The sequence below is a fragment of the Poecilia reticulata genome, chromosome 16, assembly GCF_904066995.2.
Source record: "Poecilia reticulata chromosome 16, P_reticulata-male-v2, whole genome shotgun sequence".
Lineage (NCBI taxonomy): Eukaryota > Metazoa > Chordata > Actinopteri > Cyprinodontiformes > Poeciliidae > Poecilia > Poecilia reticulata.
In genome coordinates this window covers 1,577,444-1,596,740 of record NC_088845.1, presented here as the reverse complement: position 1 = coordinate 1,596,740, position 19,297 = coordinate 1,577,444, and the positions used below count along the sequence as shown (strand labels likewise).

General features: G+C 44.9%; 2 protein-coding genes across 4 annotated transcripts; both read left to right on the top strand.

Annotated features, from left to right (window-relative positions):
• Window positions 1-241: 241 nt before the first annotated feature.
• On the top strand, window positions 242-5,868 carry LOC103477738 (lysosomal thioesterase PPT2-A-like). The gene is made up of 8 exons (XM_008431030.3): window positions 242-459; window positions 1,502-1,655; window positions 3,004-3,099; window positions 3,193-3,297; window positions 3,381-3,464; window positions 3,694-3,778; window positions 4,081-4,135; window positions 4,494-5,868. The coding sequence occupies exons 1-8, from the start codon at window positions 301-303 to the stop codon at window positions 4,635-4,637; spliced, it is 882 nt and encodes a 293-aa protein (XP_008429252.2). The 5' UTR covers window positions 242-300; the 3' UTR covers window positions 4,638-5,868.
• Window positions 5,869-6,097: 229 nt separating this feature from the next.
• On the top strand, window positions 6,098-18,476 carry LOC103477737 (uncharacterized). Of its 3 annotated transcripts, none has more exons than XM_008431029.3 (11): window positions 6,098-6,314; window positions 7,889-8,111; window positions 8,681-9,666; window positions 10,140-10,280; window positions 12,924-13,004; window positions 14,520-14,636; window positions 14,824-14,973; window positions 15,039-15,191; window positions 15,823-15,945; window positions 16,924-17,115; window positions 17,885-18,476. In XM_008431029.3, exons 2-11 carry the CDS (start codon window positions 7,940-7,942, stop codon window positions 17,987-17,989), a joined length of 2,220 nt encoding a protein of 739 aa, XP_008429251.1. In that variant the 5' UTR covers window positions 6,098-6,314; window positions 7,889-7,939; the 3' UTR covers window positions 17,990-18,476. The 3 variants fall into 3 exon arrangements, with proteins under 3 accessions (XP_008429251.1, XP_008429250.1, XP_017164738.1); XM_008431028.3 differs by having other exon boundaries at window positions 15,820-15,945; XM_017309249.2 differs by lacking the exon at window positions 6,098-6,314 and adding an exon at window positions 6,373-6,791 and having other exon boundaries at window positions 15,820-15,945.
• The last annotated feature ends 821 nt before the right edge of the window (window positions 18,477-19,297 follow it).

The following is a 19,297-nucleotide window of genomic DNA, read 5'->3' as shown; positions in this document are numbered from 1 at the left end:
GATTATTTTATTTGCATAGTTTACTTGGCGTCACTTAAATTCAATAGTTAATTTCTAAGATTTAAATGGACAAAATGTAACACGCTGCCGATTCTGGTTTTGTACGACAAGCTTCAAGTTGGAAACCGCAAGAAGTGCAGAAGCGTTGCAGCGTGGCTGGCTGAGGTTGGGTTTCATATGAAAGGACCGCAGAATACGGATATTGCAAATCAAGCACGCCTACCATCACAAAGAGGAGGGAACGTCTGAAAAAGCAAACAGTTCCTGATCAGGTCTCCTCCTGCCAGCGACCGGGTGGAGATGAGGGCTCCGCGGGCCGGCTGGGGGCCCCCGGCGGTGCTGCTGCTGCTGCTGCTGCTGGCTTCAGGCTCCGCGCATGGATACAAACCTGTGATCATCGTCCACGGCATCCTGGACGGACCCGAACAGTTTAAAAATCTCTCAGGCTTCATTAATGAGGTGGGACTCATCACCAGGTTACGGTTCAGAGTAACCCACTCAAGGTTTTTAATCTAGATTAAATTACAGCTAGCTATAGTTTTGTAAAACATCTGATACTATTTGCACACTTTATTGCACCTTTTTAAGACATTTATCACTTTTTTTCATTTTTAAATATTGTGCTAAAGTCTTGATCCGCCAGTTTGTTCAGTATTTTCTTTCCAAGCAGCCAGATTTCAATTTGACCTTGGACTTCTACATCTTATTTCCTTTGCACTTTGGTGTCTTAGAACCTGAACATTTTATTTTACATTTGCTGAATCTTTGAAGAGATAACATCTAAGACATTCAGCTTTGTAAAGATTCATGTGATCTGTAGAGTTTTTTTTGTAACAGAAACTTATCACAAAAACACAATTTGTTGAAAAAAAAAACTTGACAGATGGAAATTACGATTTTAGTTAGAAATAAATAAATAAAGTAATTTTTAAAAAAATTCCAGAGGACGATGAGCTAAAGGATGATGCAGATTTATGTCAGGTATAAAATGTGACTTTCTGTGATTGGTGATGAGATAATTGGGATTACTGGATTTGTTAACAAAAGAAGACTGAGTTCAGGATACAGCAAGACATTTAAATAGCAAATAATAACTTTATTACATGTTTTAAAACTTCTGTCAACCATTTATTATTCCACAAAATGTAGAAGAAAACCCCGTTGTAGCTCAGATAGATGCCAACGGAACATTACAATCCAGTTCAGCTCATGAACTTCATAAAATAAAAACTGCAAACAGTTTGAAGCACAGGTGGAGATTTCAGGCGAAGTGAAATCCAGCCCGACATTTCAAACCCCTGATTTCTGTTCCTCTGTCATTTTCATTTCCTCACAGTGAGTTTTATTCAGGGAGCGTTACTGGAAACATCTGGTGGTTGGTTGATAACACTCAGCTGAAGAACTGCCAGATTCGTCTGTAATTACAGATTTATGGAGTCACAGTTTTTGTTTTAAATGGTTTATTTCTCTGATTTATTTATTTTTACTGATTTGCATCCAGGTGCATCCAGGTACGGAGGTGCAGATAATCAGTCTGTTCAACGACTGTGAGAGCATGAAGCCGTTGTTGATTCAAGTCCCAGAGTTCAGGAAGGCCATTGAGAAAATCATGAACGCGCGTCCTGAGGGAGTCCATGTGCTGTGCTTCTCCCAAGGTGAGCAGACTCCAACAGTCAAACCGTCCTGAGAAAAAGTGACGCTGAATGAGCCAAAAATGGACAAAAAGCATCTTTAATTTGAGCGTTTTCCAGGTCTAACCTATGAAATCAGTTTGTCCTTCCCACATCCAGCCCTCAGCTCTGCTACAACACGCAGCTGTAGACAATGGATGGATGAATGACTGGATTAGACCCTGAAAATTCAATGTTTTTTCTGAATCAGTGAAGATCAAACTCATGAGCTGAGTTAAGCAACTTACTCCAAAAGTTCTTGATTATTTAAGGATTATGAAACTTTATCAAATACCACAGAACACGTCATCGTCATGTCATTCCTCCTCCAGCTGTATGTAATGTGTATGCAGTGTTTTCTTCCACTGAATCTGCCTGTTGTAGCTTGTTGGATCCAAGAAGTTACCTGGAATTTGGTCATTAACAGACCTGATCACGTCGCCTCCGAATCCTTTTCTTGTTCTTCAGAACATGGAAACAAGTTTAACTTGTAGCTGGTTGGAAAAGCTTTGTAGCTGCAAGACAGACCTGTAAATAAAAACCCTAATTCATCTGCAGGTGTACCAATAAAGCTGCTGTCGCTCTGGCCTGGTATGTCTTTACTCAAAGAAATCAGTTATGGCTGTTGGTTAATAAATAAAGTTGCTTCGGTCGGTTCTCCCCTCAAAGAAAACTGGAAACCTTTGACTTAATCTACAAAAAATAAAAACCAGATGATTAGCGTTAGTGTTAGCAGGAGTCTTTAGCATGATGTTAGCCTTAGTGATAGCAGAAATCTGTTAGCATTATGGTTAGCTGGAGCCTTTTAGCGCATACATAAGAGTGATTGACACCGCTAAAACCCCCGTCTTGGTAAATCTGTCAGATTAAATATGAGCATAATCTGAAATCATCTGTCACCTCTGAGCTCTCCTGAACAAAACTATTAGACTATTAGACAAATCTTCAGGATGTTTCTTCTGACTGGCAGAAATATTAACGTTTTGAAGCTGACAGAGGATCTGTGGCTCAAGCTAAAGATAGGGGTGATGGTAATGAGGCTTTCCAACCATAAGACTTGAATCTTTCCACCAGAGATAATCAGCTGGTTTACAGCCTGTAGCTGCAGCCTTGGTTCCTGAGAAATGTCCGTTTGTTGGGTCAGAACCAGCAGCGTCGGGGCGCCTCCACCCTCCGGCATGCAGAGGTTCACAATGTGGGACCAACATCTTTGTTTCTGTTAAATCTGCCACAATCAGATCCTCTCCATCCAGGTGAACTCATACTGGTAGCGACAGCCACAGACTACCAGTATCTGACATTTGCCTAATTTAGTTGTTTTGCCCTTTTTAAGGTGGTTTAGTCTGCCGAGCAGTTCTGTCTACGACTCCAAATCACAACGTTCACACCTTCATCTCCCTGTCGTCGCCCCTGGCTGGACAGTACGGAGGTCAGATGTTTGCTTCTGGGTTTGGGTGTCTTCTCTTCTTTTCTATTTAAAGGAAAATCAACTCAAGGCTGACAGGTCTGATGTTTTCCACAGACACAGATTACCTGAAATGGTTACCTGGCTGTGTAAAGAAGACCGCTTTTCTTTTCTGCTACAACAAAGTGGGGCAGCACTTTTCGTTTTGTGACTACTGGAACGGTAGGAGGGGATCAGAAACTCTGCATGAGCCTCCGTGTGAGCAGAACACAAAACCAACAATATGCTGCATTTTCTCTGTGCAGACCCTCACCACAGAGCCCGCTACCTGAAGGGCAACACCTTTCTGCCTCCGATTAACGGTGAAATACCTCACCAGCACCTGAAAGGTACTGAACCTTCTGCCTTTAGTCTTTATTTCATCACTTAATGATGTTTTTATTCTCATAGACCCACCATCTACAGGGTCTGCTTGAACAGATGCTTAGAACAAATCAATGCATGGAGATGCTGAAACTTTCTGCAGCTGAACAGAAACAAACTGGAGTTATTATCTTTAAAGGAGAGGCTGATTATACGACCTGTTTTCTGATCAGCATCTGCACATCCTTCCCTCAGATTGGAGAGAAAACTTCCTGCGTATCAAGAAGATGGTGCTGATTGGAGGACCAGATGACGGCGTCATCACTCCATGGCAATCCAGGTTTTACCACTTTAAGAAATGCTTTACCTCTACAGCTCATTACCTGGTCAATTCAGGACAGCTGCCATGTTAGGCACCACCAGGAGCAGCTTACTCTGGTTCTCAGTTAGATAAATGACGTCTTGTGCATCAGGTTTTCTATAGCAAACAGTTAGAAGTTTACAATTAAGGGACACATGTTGGTTTGGTGTGAACACAAAAACAGAGAAGTGGTTATTTTCAGTTTGTCAACATGAAGTTTCGACCAAATTAGGTTTCAGAAGCTTTAGGCGAGAAGTAATTGCTTCCTCTTTCCTGTGCAGCCACTTCGGTTTCTACGACTCTAACGAAGACGTTGTGGAGATGAGGAACCAGGCGGTAGGTGACCAGCTGGTGTTTTTCTGCATCCAGTTGGTGTTTCTTCAACCTCTTTCAACTAAAGTCAATCTAGTGAGATAGAAAAGTTTGATAATAGAGTAAAATATCCTGTATGAGGAGAGAAATGTGACATTTATGAGGATTATGAGGGGCTGCGTCACCCCTGTCCCATTCCTGGAGGATAAACCTGGAGGTCCAGTCGATATCTGCGCCGTCATTTGGAGAATAACTTTCTGTGATTGGTTGGAGAACTTTAATAAGAACAAACTTCAGTTGGAAAACCAGTCAGTTCAAATGTATTAACCTCATCAACGCTTTGATATTCATAAGTTTTGGTCTTCTTCTCTGCCTCTGACAGTTTTATAAAAACGACACGTTTGGTCTGAAGACGCTGGACGCCCGCGGCGACGTGTCGGTGTGTGTTCAGTCCGGAGTCAAACACACACACTGGCACAGCAACTTCACCGTGTTCAAAACCTGCATAGAGAAATGGCTCATATGAAATGACTCAGCAGCAACACAGACGCTGGTTGGACGTTCGATTTGCCCCAAGATTATTTAAAACATGTCGTCTTTAATAGCAGTTTATGCTAAAAGAGAAATTATAAAAAGATTATGAGGCTCAACATGGAGAATGAGGTAAAATATTACAACCCAAAAAGTAATTGTCCTTCTTTCCCCTGAAGTCTGTAAACACTTTAATATTTGTGTTGTTTAATTTTTGCTCCCTGTAACTTTAATATCCCTCCTTTCTACAGACAGACCAGAAAAAGATTGCATATGTTAATGTGAAACTAATGTTTTAACTGAAACTTTAAGGGCTTTTACAAACATCCTCATTGTTTGCAGACTATAATCTATTTTAATATTACTCATGCTCTCCTAATAATCCCACGTTCTCCAGAAAGTTAAAATAATTATTTTAGCATGTTTTTGTTTTTTTGTTCCAGTTTTATTGTAACAAATGTCGCATGTTGCAATAAACCCTTCAGACGTCCGGTATTAAAGAGTCTAAACGTGTAAAAAGTAGCATTTGGTTTATTTAGCGTCTATGTTTTTATAATCTGGCTATTATATTTTTGGAGTATTAATACTGTCCACGCAGTCAGTTTGAAGGCCCCGGTGAGGAAGAGAACCGGTGCACTGCTGCCCTCTGGTGGTGGAGGCACTTCAGCTAAATGGAGACAAACTTTTGAAATGATATGTTTTATATCTGCGCTTTAGGGACATTTTTTATTTACATCATCAATATTTAATATCAGGTCTTTTCTCTGTTGCTTTCAACACTTTTTCAATGTTTCATATCTTTAAAAATGGTGGTTTTCTTAAACACTTTATTCATTTTTCTTTGCTTTGTGTGTTTTTAAAGTCAGGAAATGATGCATTTTACAACTTTTAAGAAATCCCAGTGATAAATCACTGATACATAGTTTCTGCATTTTATTGAAACCTGCATAATATTTGTTGCGTTACCATAGTAACCTCCTGATCCCGAGGTCTGTCCTGCTGCCTGGTGACTCTTCTGTCCTCCAGACATGATTAGCCAGGAGCTGCAGCAGCGATCAGTCAGAGACACAACATTGATTTTCTATAGCAAACTGACGAGGCCTGGACGTTATCGATCCTGTTCGATCAGACACCAATCATCCAGTATGATGAAAACACACAGCTCGTCAGATGATCGAGCTGTGACAAAAAGTGTGGTTGTAATTTTAAATAAAGGTTTTAAATCAAAAGGTTTTTTTTTTTCAGTTCCAAATAAACCCTCTGCAGGTAAAACGGATAAAACTGGAAACAATGTTTGACTAATAAGTTATCATGAGTGATAAATGAGCTAAAATACACAAAAAGAAAAGTTGAAAGTAATATTTAGTCACAAGCACGCGCGTGTCCATGCGGAGCTGAGATTTGAACACGTGAGCGCTCCCGCTCCGACAGGTGTGACCAGTGACGTCAGTGAGGTGACTCCCCCTCCCTTCCCTGTCAGCTCCGGTGTGTCGAAACGCGGCTCCTCTTCAGTCGGTTCCGGAGGTCCAGATTTGTCCCGCGGCTCTCGGTTCTGCTCAGACCGTGTTCCCGCTCTCCTCTCCCTCCTGACGTCATGTGTGATGAAGACTCTCCGCGGACACTGAAACTTTATCCCGGGCTGAGCGCGTGAGTCCTCGGGACCACTTCAAAGGTAAGTTCACCGCTGCGCTTCAAAATAAAAGCAGGGAATGTGTTTGTGAAGGTTTGCGGCGGTTAGAGCGACCGGAACCGAACCGAACCGAACCGGACCGGACCGGGTTGCACCGCTGTGGGTTATAAATAGCAGCAAATATAGAGGAGAGTTCAGCCGTTTCCAGAGTTTCTTTTCGGGATTCAGGAACGTTTTGCTTTAAATGTCTCCGCCCTGAGCTCATGTTTTCATGTCCGGACTGTGGACCGCCTGGTCCAGTCCGCCGGGCTGTGGAGTCAGTGACAGCGTGGCTAAGGACGACGTGTCCCGCCCTGCGGGGAAAACATCCAGGAAGCGACCGGAGAGCCGGGAGTCTGAGTCCATGTCGGCATTCCCTCTGTGAGTTTTCCAGCTTCCAGCATCAACTCAGACCTGCTTTATGGAAAACGGCTCAGTCCAAGTCCAGCAGCGGGTCTGCAGAGATCCCTGAAGCTCACAGTAAGCAGGTTTCTGATAAACTGAGACATAAACTCAGTCTGATCTGGGTTCTGTTTATGCCTGTTGTATTTTTCCATGTTTTTAGATTGTGCTAGGAAACTGGGATTGGAACCCAGAACCTGCAGAAAGGCCCGAAGCTTCCTGCAGCTTCCTGCTTTCTGGGAAATGAAACGGGATTATCTTAAAACTTTGCAACAGTCTTTAGATGAAAGTTAAATGTCAAACATGCTTTTTGGTTTTCACTATGGTGTCATTTTTTGTGTCAACCAGAAAAACCTAAAATGTTCTCTTCAGGTTGACGGTGAGGTTTTCCTTCCAGGAAACGATCAGTTTTAGGTTAAATGAGCCCGTTGCTCTGATCTGTCATTTGATGGAGATTAGCTGAGATTTGAAGCTCTAGATTGAGTCCATCTAGACTCAACCTTCATTTCTAATCCTGAATAGAGATGAACTGCTCTGATGGTTTAGGCTGATATTAATATTCAATACTTAAGTTGCTGTTGTATTTACCAACATTATTTAAATTTCCCTGTTCTTTCCATGACAGAGCGATCGCTCCGCTGACGGTGCTTCTGTGTTTCAGTATAAATCAGTCCTGAAAATCAACCGTGTTTGTTGGCCCAGTTTCATTTACCGATATGGGAATATTGTGAACTTCGTCCGATTCTGATACTGACGATGTCTCATGAATCGCTGGACCTGAAACCCGGGCCAGAACTGAACGAACAGGGTCCTGAATTCTCCTTAAATTAGTTCAGTAGTAATTCAGATTCTGACTCGTTTTCGTTTTTCTGAATGGCTCCAAAGATTGTGTGTGTGTGTGTGTGTGTGTGTGTGTGTGTGTGTGCGCGCGTGCGTGTGTGTGTGTGTGTGTGTGTGCGTGTGTGTGCGTGTGCGTATGGCTCGACGTCACACACTGTACGACCAAACTTTAGATCTGTGATTTTTAACATCGTGCGTCTCTCAGGTTTTGAAAATCAACTGACAATTTCAAAATGTTGCTGTGTGAAGAAACCAGTTTACGTGGTTTTGTTTGGTCCATTTGGGATCGTGGTTCTGATGTCGACTGATTCGGTAAATTCTGCTTAAATCCACAGAGAAGTCTCCATATTTGTTGGACCCTGAAGGCCTTCGCCATCTGCTCCACGATGTCCAGCACAAGGAAGAACGAGCTTTGCCGAATATGCGGCGGTAGTCTCCAGGGAAACCAACGCCGATGGCTGTTTGCGGCCCAGAACAGGAGGAACGATCATCCCGGGACCCCAACCGGGTCAGCGAGAGGCGGGAGCCTGACCCGGTCCACTCAGAGCAGTCCCTGGGGTGAGTCTGGAGAAAACAGACATGCCAGGGAGGCACTGATGGATACCTGAGGTTTAGTATCGGCCGATACCGATCAGAGAAACGGCTGAACTGACTTCATTTCTGTTTTCAGACATAAATATTCAGAACTACAGATTTATTGAATAACTCTGCACCAGTTCAGCTCAGGTTAATACACCAGTAGCTTCACAAACTGGTCAAAATGTAACAACAACTTTAATCTGTTCAGTCCAGAGAACAGCCGATAGAAACTAAATAATAAAGAATCTGATCAAATCAACAGATTCACAACCAGACGTAAAAATAAACATCTACAAACTTTCTTTCAAATGTCTAAGAAAACACAGTTATGAATTCTAAAGATAATCCAAAATAAATAACAAAGCATGACGTCGCTCAGAGCACAAAGCATAGAATTAGACTGGATAGATCTGCCCTCATGGATCAAACACATCGGCTCTATTAGCCGATCTAGAAATTTTTCAGTATCAGAACCGATACAGATATCGATATCGGATCGGTGCGTCTCCGCTCCACGTTCAGGAAATAAATCTGTTGTTTGTTCACAGGCAGCACGTTGTCTCTGGGCTCCTCCGGGTCTCTGTCCCGGTCCCTGGTGTCCCTGAGCTCCCCGTCCAAGTCTGTGGACATTCTGACTGTTCTGACCCACATTCTGGGACAGTCGGTACCGAGGAACGGCAGAACCGGAGAGTTTGTGTGCGGCAAATGTGTTTCCGCTTTGGAGCGAGTGTTCAAGTTTGACACAGTGATCGCCCGGGTCCGGGTTCTTTCGTCTGAGCGGCTTCAGAAGCTGACCCAGGAGCGGGACAGGATCAGGCAGTGGGTCCGGCAGAACTACCGGCAGAGACACCCGCAGGAGCTCCGGAGCCGGAGCAGCGCCAGCGAGGAGGACGGTGAGGCCGAGAGGGAGGGCTACCGGGACATGCTGAAGGACAACATGGCTCTGTCGGAGTACGAGTGCTGGTCCGAGAAGTGGGACACGTGTCCGTACTTCATCAGAACCGGTAAGCGGTGCCGGAAGGGCAAAGGCTGCGAAGGCTGCGACTCTTTACGGGTTTCTGATTCAGACTATGAGTCGGTCTGTGGGATTCCTCGCCACATGCCCTCCTCCCCGTTGGAGCTGACCCGGGACAAGTCCCGGAGCATGCCGCTCCACTGGCACGGCGTTCCCAGGTCCAGCCCGCCGTCCCTGACCGGGTCCAGCCTCTCGCTCCGGGCTCCTTCTCGCACAGAGTCCGTCCATTCGCTGGACACTCTGGATGGCAACGACCCGTTCTGTTCCCCGGGCAACCAGGCGGTTAGCTTTGTGCTAACGGAGCTGAGGAGCATCGAAGGGAAGCCGCTCGGCTCGCCGTCGGGAAGTAAGATCCCAGTGCTGGGCCGGAAGGGCGGGAAAAACCCCGGGCCGGCGTCACCCAGGGTCAGCCGGGTTCTGACCTTTGGGGATCTGGAGAACGGAGGAGGTCAGGTGGAGGAGGAGGACGGAGACGTGCTGACAGAGCTGAAGGACGAGTACATGCCGCTGCAGCGAGAGGTGAGCTGCTGCAGAACCACATGTGGCTGCTGCTGGTTTCCGGTTACAGAGACGGCCACGTTTCTGTGAATTTGTTTCTCTTTAGTAGTAAATTAGCGCTTTAGAATCTGTAAAAATGGATTTAGGGGAAGCAAAGTGAGCTAAAAGATCAGCTGAAATGTTCCCACCACCGGTGGCTAATGTTACGTTGATTTCTCAAAAAAAACAAAAAACAACTTTTATAATTTTTGATGAAATGTCTATTATAGAAAATGTTATTTTTAAAGAACAAGCATTTTATTCCTGTTTTCTGTGTTAAAATAAATGGAATACAAAAGAAAAATTTATCCAAAATAGTGTTACCGATACTTTTTAATGTAATTTATTATTATATTAATATTTTAAAAAAAAACATTAGTTATCATTTTAACCAAAATTATAAAGAGCCTCTGGCGTTTGGACCGCCTGATCCAACAGAACCTCTGTGATTTCAGAACAGCACTGGCCGACTTCAGAGTGCGGTCAGGCACCTCCGAGCCCAACTGGACCAGGCCGGGACCCGGATCAGAACCCTGGAGGCCGATCTGAGACGGGCCGGACCGGATCAGGTCAACGGATCGGAGGACCTGGGCTCGGTAAGAACCGACCTCCAACACACTTTATGTATCTGCTTTTCTGAAGGAGACTGGATTAGCAGAGATTAGCAGAGATTAGCAGAGATTAGTTGTGTTGATCCTGGAGATTTGAAGCAAGAAACCAAAACAACTGAAGAGATCAGTGATCAGTGAACCATCATCTGATTTACTCAACTCACTGTGAAGCAAACTGAGCTTTTGAAATAATGTCTTCGAAGCAAAATTCACTGTAATCTGATTGGATGAACGTTTTACTTATTTAACTTTTATTTTAGCAGCTTTCCTACAAAAATCTGTTCAGAAAACATTAAAACTTCACACAGCAGAAAGCGGAAGAACATCAAAACAAACAGATATGTGTTGAAGCAACGAGACACAGATCCGTTTCCGAAAGGCTGCTAAAGTTCTGGAAACATGCCTGAGGAGCAGGATGACCTTTGACCTTTTCATGGCGATCCTAAATGTTTTACCAGAGCAGAGACGGCCTTCCTCACGTCTCGCCTCCGCCTGTCAGCAGTTCTCTGCTTGCCTAGGTTCTGCTGGTCGGCTCCGGTTAAAGTGAATCATTTCTGTGGAGGTTACAGATTCATTGTTCGCTCTAAGCGCCTCGTTCAGGTGGTTTCAGCAGATTAAACATTGCAGTTTACGGCTCTAATTATAGATCCGCGTCCCGCCCTGGCATGGCAGCAGCTCTTTGATTCGCCTGGAAAAGCAGGTTTATGGGAGTCAGCTGGCAAACAGCCTCATAAAGCAATCGGCGTGAAGAACGGCGCTGCGAACGCAGCGCAGGGCGTGTCGTCAGAGCTGCAGGTGCACATGCAGGAATCCACCCGGACCGGTGCTGTGGCCCCGGGGCCCCTCAGCTGATCAGAACCGGACCAGTCAGACTGACGAGCCGCTGCAGGTTCAAACCAGCAGGAAGCTGCTTTCATAACCGATGACTTTCATTCAGGGAAAATGTCATATTATTGTGGGAATGAGGCGATAAAAAGCTGCTGGAGTTTTCCTTCAGGATGAGTCGGAACATCAAAGCTCCGCTGAGCTTTGACTCTAAACGTTACAGATTAAAGGTCTGAGGAGTGAAAACGTTTCCTGTTACATTCAAGATGAATTTAAAACATGAACCGCTGAGCTTTGGCTCTAAACGCTACAGATTAAAGGTCTGAGGAGTGAAAACGTTTCCTGTTACATTCAAGATGAATTTAAAACATGAACCGCTGAGCTTTGGCTCTAAACGTTACAGATTAAAGGTCTGAGGAGTGAAAACGTTTCCTGTTGGATTCAGGATGAATTTAAAACATGAAAGTTGATGGGAGATTGCTAATAAAATCAGTCACAAAATGTGTTGTTATATATAATTTTAGTCATAATTAACTTAAAAACTTGAATCTTAAATTCATGTATCAAAAATTAAGACATTTAAATTGTCTTAATTTCATAAAGTATAGAACTTGGCCTTCGGTCCGTTTGTAAATTGCTCTGTGATTTGAGTCGTTTGATGCTTCCTGTAGCTAGCTGCTAAAATTCACCGGTTAGCTTTTGGTGTTCAACAAACTGATGGGCTGGACACACAGCGACCAATCACAGCCCAAAGTTTCACCTGCTTCAATGCCATTGGTCGCTTGGCTGAGGACGGCTAGCGGTTGTGACCTCATCATGCTAGCTCTGTAGGAAATGACTGGAGAGGAAGTGACATCACTTCCCTTAAAGTGCAAATCCACCTCCGCTTGCTGGACGACGTCTGCCTTCGTTTCTGTTGCAGCAGGATTCCTCAGGCGCTTTGATTTATAGTTTGTTTTTGGTCTTTACGTTAATTAAATCTGGCACTAAAATGTCTTAAATCTGTGTGTCTGAAACCTGCAGAATCCCAGATTAATCTGTAAAAACAGCGTTCACATTTAAGCTGGTCAGTATTTACATCCATCCATCCATCCATTTTCTTACACCCTTGTCCCTCAGTGGGGTCAGGAGGTGCTGGTTCCTCTCCAGCTAACGTTTCGGGCGAGAGGCGGGGTCACCTGGACAGGTCACCTGGACGGGTCACCTGGACAGGTCGCCAGTCTGTCGCAGGGCAACACAGAGACACACAACCATGCACACACACACTCACACCTAGGGGCAATTTGGAGAGGCCAATTAACCTGACAGTCATGTTTTTGGACTGTGGGAGGAAACCGGAGTACCCGGAGAAAACCCACCATGCACAGGGAGAACATGGAGACTCCATGCAGAAAGACCGGGAATTGAACCCAGAACCTTCTTGCTGCAAGGCAACAGCTCTACCAACTGCGCCACTGTGCAGCCCCAGTACTTGCATTACAATTTAAATTTAAAATCCCGCCCTGTTTGTTTTTACTCTTTGTTCTTCATGTTGACTCCATGTGTGCATGGATTCTCTGTGGCTGCTCCGGATTCTGGTGCCGAGTTAACGGCTCCGTGAATCATTCTGAGTGTTTGGTCTCACACACACACACACGCACACACACACACACACACACACACACACACACACGGATAAGTTTGTTTTGGCCCGGTTCTGAAGGTGCCACCATGTTTGATTTGCTGCAGGTTGTTGATGATTTCCTGTTCTCACTTCCTGTTTCCTTTCTCTGAAATCAATCCGCTCTTCTTCTCTCCCTCCAGCTGACCCCGGAGGAGGGCGGCGGCGCCTCGGCGCTGCACGGCCTCGGTCACGCCCTGCACAGCCGGGAGCGACTGATCCAGGTGTGTGAGGCCGGCCGGGTGGATCCAGTGGATCCAGTGGATCCTCCGCTCCGGCTCAAAGGCCACAGGAATGTTGTTTGCTGTGGAGCTGCAGGGGGGCGGAGCTTCTGCTGCTGGGGGTTAATGATCCACACAGGACTTTGTTTGACTTATTGTGGGCAGACCTGACCAGACCGGTGACCTTTGACCTCTGCTTTCAGATGGTTTGAGAGAGAATGAACAGGAGTTAAAGAAACGGAGGAGATGATTTTTCTGCTGACCGGTCCAGAAAGCAGCCGTCTGCAGGTTGATGCTGTGGGTCGGTTCCAGAGAAACCGGCCCACAGCATCACTCATCCTCCACTCTGCCTGCACATCCACAGACAGCCTGATCATGTGACCAAACACAGAGGTCTAGTTAAATCCTGCTGGGATCTGGATTCTGCTGCCAGAGTCCAAACCAGCACCAGGTCACTGGATCAGAACCTGATCTCCAGTCGCGCCTGTAGCTCCCTGGTCAAACAGTGGATTTTAATATTCTGCTGTTGGCCCACAAAGTTCGAAACCAGCGGTGTCCAACCCGTGGTCCGAGGGCCATTTGTGGCCCTGGTAAAACATGTCAGAACTAAATTTAAAATTTCTGTTTTTCCTGCTGCTGCTCAAATCAGGACGACGATTTTATCTTCAATCAATGTTTGAAAAAAGTTTCACATTTTTTAAAATCTTAAAATAATTTTTTTTTTTTTTTTTTGCCCTCCATTATTTTTAACACATCAGTTTTTGGCCCAAATGGTAGAAAGTTTTGACACCCAGCTGTTCCCAGAACCAGAATCAGGACCAGAACCAGAACCAGGACTGAGACCAGGACCAGAATCAGGACTAGAACCAGAATCAGGACCTGGATCAGAACCAGAATCAGAACCTGGATCAGAACCAGAACCAGAATCAGGACTTGAACCAGGATCAGGACCAGAATCAGAACCAGGACTAGAACCAGAATCAGGACCAATACCTGGATCAGAACCAGAATCAGGACCAGGATCGGAATCGGAACCAGAATCAGAACCAGAATCAGAATCAGAACCAGGACTAGAACCGAATCAAGACTAAGACCAGGACCAGTATCAGGACCAGGACCAGTATCGGGACCAGAACCAGAACCAGGACCAGAACCAGGACCAGAACCAGAATCAGGACTGGGACCAGGACCAGGACCAGAACCAGGACCAGAACCAGAACCAGGACCAGAACCAGAACCAGAACCAGTGTTTGGCTTTGCTGCTCCTCACACTGAAGCAGACTCTCTGAGACTTTCACAAACTGCTGCTTCTTTTAAATCGGGACTGAAAACATTTTTTCCTCCCAGCAGCTTTTGAACAAAGACTGTTTTATAAATGTTTTATCTGTTTTATTTAACATCTTTATTTAGTTTTCATGCTGTCAGCTGCTGCTCAGCCTCTGTGGTTGAAAGTTTTCCGTTTCTCCGCTTGCGGACAGAACCGTGACCTGGACGTGTTTCTGTGTTTCTGCCTCTCAGGAGTGTTTGGTTCTGATCCGAGGTCTGTGTGTGGAGAACGGAACCGGAGCAGAACTGGGAACCCGGCTGACTGAGAAGCTGCTGGAGACGCTGAAGGAACTGCTGTCTGATAACAAGGTCAGAATCAAGGTCGTCTGATTGGCTGTTGCTGCGGCGCAGGGCCGAGTCAGCTGACGGTCTGCAGGCGGCGGGTCGCTGTGACCTGGAGGTCACACGGATCAGCCGACGGCCTCCAGAGGACCAGGATGGAGATGAGACGTCTCTGCTGATCCGTCCTGATGCCTTGTCCTCGTCTGTCCTGCAGGTTGCCCTGGAGACTCTGAGGTCTGAAGCCACTGAGGCGGAGAGGAGCCTGGCGGCGGAGGTGGAGGCGCTGAGACGAGCCGGACGGGACCGTGAGGCGGACCTGGACACGCTGAGGACGGTTCTGCAGAGCAGCCAGGACGTGGTCAACGTGAGGACAGACGGTTTTGTTGGACGTGCTGGTCTGGGCCGAGCTGAGCCTTGTTCCGTCTGCAGGAGCTCCGGGCGTCTCTGGAGGACAGGGAGCGCCGGCTGGACGAGGCGGAGACGCAGCGGGAGCTGTGGAGACGGAGGGACGCCGCCGTCGCCGCCGTCCTGAAGGACAAGGACGCTCTGATCCTGAACCTCCAGCAGCGCCTGGACCACCCGGTGAGCAGATCCGGTTCTGGTCCAAACCTCCATCTTCACTGCGGTTCACTGGAGGTCTGTGTTCGTCTCCATGGAGACGGGCCAAGGCCTGTAGCGTCTGAGGCCGAGAGCGGAGCCTTCAGTCCTCTCTGTGGAACCAGACAGGAGTTCAGCTGGTCTGGAGATGACCTCTGACCTCTGACCTTTAACAGGAGCTGCTTCTCTACACCGCAGAAACGCAAAACCAGACCAAGCATTGTAGTCTTGTTTTCAGTGCAAAAATGTTTTTTTTTTTCTTAAACTGTCCTAATTATTTAACTTATTTAACTGAAATGTTGTTTAAGTCAATAATTCCTTAATGTTGATGAAAATCTGCCGGTGGATCTGGTACCTGTTGTTTTTATTTGAAATGTTTTCTATTTCTATTTGCAGTAGAAACCCGACAGAAATAGTTGTGAATATTTTGTGTTTTTACAGTGCAGTGTCATCGCTCTCAGCACCGGGTTCTAATCAGAACCTGAGCGGCTCGGTCCGATCTCTAAGAACTGCGGCGTTCTGCTGTTCAGACCTGTAAAACCAGGAAACGGATAGTTTTTATGTCTTTCATCCTACAACTTCTAAATCTTCTCCTCTCTCTCTGATTGGTCAGCAGGCGACAGGAAGTGAAGAGCAGGCGGCAGCTCGGCTGAAAACTGCAGAGGAAAACGGCGCCACCTTGTGTGAAGAGGTCACCAGACTGAGTGCAGCTGTGCAGGCGTCGCAGGAACTGCTGCAGGTCCAGCATGACGAGCATTAAACATTTCTAAACTGAACAGAAACTGATCAAACCTGCAGCTTTAGGTGGATTTTTATGTACTTTATGAATAGGAGGTGAATAATTTTATCATGCTCTGCAAAAATATAAAGGTGTTAAAAACCAGAAAATAAAGTTAAATGAAGCTTAAATCATGAATAAGAAGCAATAAAATACGTTTTATTCCAAATTACAAACTATTTGCTTAAAACTGGGATGAAAATATTCCATCCATCCATTTTCTTACACCCTTGTCCCTCAGTGGGGTCAGGAGGTGCTGCTGCATCTCCAGCTGGCGTACCGGGCGAGAGGCGGGGTCACCTGGACAGGTCACCTGGACAGGTGGCCAGTCTGTCGCAGGGCAAAACAGAGACACACAACCATGAACACACACACCTAGGGGCAATTAGGAGAGGCCAGTTAACCTGACAGTCATGTTTTTGGACTGTGGGAGGAAACCGGAGTACCCAGAGAAAACCCACCATGCACAGGGAGAACATGGAGACTCCATGCAGAAAGACCGGGAATCAAACCCAGAACCTTCTTGCTGCAAGGCAACAGCTCCACCAACTGCGCCACTGTGCAGCCTGGGATGAAAATATTGATTATGATAAATCAATGTGTGGCCCACAACATCCTCAGGTCCACCAGGTTTTCAGGATGTTGGGTGAAAGAGTCCGGGTCAGTCGGGCTCCACTCATCTGGCCACAGACACAGATTGTTCAGCTCCAAGCCAGTAAAATGACTGAGATTTTAAAAAAGAGCAATAAGGTTGATAAGATAAAAGCAAAGTCTGGTTATTTCTGAGCTAATATTTGGATGAAGCTGGATCATTTTGTAGTCAAACCAGTTTGAAGGGAATCGTTGATCAACTAGAGTCTAAAAGTGAAAACTTGTCCAGTTTAGATTCAGCTGAAGGTCCAGCACCATCTGGCTCTGATCCTCTCCGCCTCTCATCAGGCTCAGCAGCAGAGCCACGCCCAGACGGTCAGCTCGCTGACGGCCCGGCTCCGGGACGCCCAGCAGCAGCTGAGGCAGGCGGAGGAGCAGCAGAAGAAGACGGACAGAGAGCGGCGGACGAGCAGAGAGGACGGCGAGCGGCGGGAGCGCCTGCTGAGGGAGAGTCTGCAGAAGAGAGACCGGCTCATCGAGGTAGAGAACACAACGTCCACTTCTGCCCTCTGGTGGCTCAGCTGTGAACTACGCCCTGATACATTCTACAGATAACGCTGCACAACAACTAAAACTATTAGAATGTTGTGAAAAATGTTCAGCATTTTTACTTCATAATGTGAAACTTGTATAAAAATGATTTCAAAAGTTTTTAAATATTTTTTTATTGCTTCCAAAAAGCCGAATTATCTTCCCAAGTGTTTTGCATGACAGCAGATTACAGCCATTGCAGATAGAAAAGAAATGGATGGATAAATTACTGCCAACAAAACTCAAAAAAATGTCTATGAAAGAAATATAGAAAAAACATGAACATTTCTGGGTTGGAAAAGTCAAAACTTAACTTGGGGGAAAAAAAATCCTAAAATTTATATTAAACTTAGAAATTTTGTAGAAAACAACTTGGGAAGTTCAAAGTTTCTAAAGTTAAAAATTTATGACTTTTGAAACTCAGAATCTCCTAAATCTTCTAGAAAAAAACTAATTTTGACTTGGTTCTGAGAAATTTTCACATTTTTCCTAGAAAAATTTGTTAGTCTAAAACTGTTGGTACTTCTTTTTTTCCTCTATCTACAAAATGTCGTATGTTTGAAATGCAGAAAAAGAAATCTGGGAAAAGGTCAGAGGCTCTTCAGGAAAACCTGGAGAAGTGATGATGAATCTGCTTTCACAGGAAAACAGAAATTAGATCTGGATTCAGTGTTTACACTCCGTTCTGTTCAAACCAACTCTTCTGTTGTCATGGCAGCAAATCCTGGTGGATGCAGAGGAGCGAGAGCGCCTCCTGCAGGATCTGCAGCAGAACCTGCAGAACAAGCGGGAGCCGGTGACGGCCGTCAAGCACACGCTGTGACGCAGCAGCCGTTTGGACCAATCGGGGACGGAGGAATCTGGACCAATCGGGGCGGAGGAATCTGGACCAATCGGGGCGGAGGAATCGTTGCACTTTGTTCCTCTGATGTATTTATAATTTTGAACCTGGAGTCCTGGGTTAAAGGAGCATTTCCACAGTTTCAGCTGAGCTCTTTGTGACTCAGGTGGTTAATACTTGAATTATTGATTGATTGGTTATTGGGTGATTCATTTTGAATGTTTCATTTCACGAGGTTGGAACGTTTCCATGGTTTTTAATGTCGGACAGGAGCGGGGTCATTTAAAGCTGCTTTAATGTTTCTATTTGTTCTCTGAAAGTCAAATTAAATTTTAGCTGCTTTGATTTTTCTGTTTCCTCTGGATTATTCTGTTTTCAGTGTCTAAACACGCCACTTTTGCTCTGGGATTCGTACTGGAAAATGTTTTTGTCTTTTTTGGCTCAAGAGAATAAAAACCTCTGAACCGGATGAGTCTGAGTTTGAGTTGTTTCGGTTTAGAGGAGCCGATCAAAGCCGTTACGTTTCCACCTTCATCTGGGTTTCGACCAAAAGAACCAGCCTATTATTTACACTCTGGGCAGAATCATCACTGGGGAACAATCTGATGCTTTAAAATGAAATGTTAAATATTAAATTGGGGGGAAAAAGCTCCTTTAACTGTCAAAAAGTCTTCATTTAATCAGATATAAAACTGGATGACAAGGCTTTTCATGCCGCAGCCAAACAGTAAAACTGAGATCTAGTTTCATTAATAGAAGCTACTGAACCAAACTTTGTTTGCAAATGAAACATGTTTATCCCGTGATGTTTCCGTATGAGTCAGATTTGAATCTATTATTAGAATTACATAGTGATGTCTATGACTCGCATATTTTTACACATTTTAACCTGTTATTAACATAAAAGTAAAAAATGTAACAAACCCCGATGTCTAAAAAAGTAAAGCTTTTAATTCACAGAGTTCCTAATAATTTGGTAAATAAATTAAAATTAGTTTTGAGTTCAGTTCGGTTTGGTGAATATTTACTGTTTCTCTCATTTTTTCTAAAACTATTAGTTCTTAGAAAAATTTACATTTTGAAAACTTAAAAAAAAAAAATTTTCAGTCCTACAAAATAAAAAAAACACATAACATTTTGCGGTTTCTCTAAAATCTTCTAAAAATATATCAGTGATAGATTATGAATAAAACACATAGTGTTATTAACGTGAGTTTTATTAGAGGTTTAGATCCGGACTGTTTGCAGTTGGGCAGGTTGTACAGGTTTAGTTTTACCGTGTTTGGACGG

Coding starts and splice junctions, on each gene's coding strand:
- LOC103477738 (XM_008431030.3), top strand. CDS start 301: ATGAGGGCTCCGCGGGCCGGCTGGGGGCCCCCGGCGGTGCTGCTGCTG. Junction 3,465..3,693: donor ACCTCACCAGCACCTGAAAG/GTACTGAACCTT, acceptor TCCTTCCCTCAG/ATTGGAGAGAAAACTTCCTG. Junction 3,779..4,080: donor ATCACTCCATGGCAATCCAG/GTTTTACCACTT, acceptor TTTCCTGTGCAG/CCACTTCGGTTTCTACGACT.
- LOC103477737 (XM_008431028.3), top strand. CDS start 7,940: ATGTCCAGCACAAGGAAGAACGAGCTTTGCCGAATATGCGGCGGTAGT. Junction 13,005..14,519: donor GCCGGGAGCGACTGATCCAG/GTGTGTGAGGCC, acceptor TCTGCCTCTCAG/GAGTGTTTGGTTCTGATCCG. Junction 15,946..16,923: donor CGTCGCAGGAACTGCTGCAG/GTCCAGCATGAC, acceptor GCCTCTCATCAG/GCTCAGCAGCAGAGCCACGC.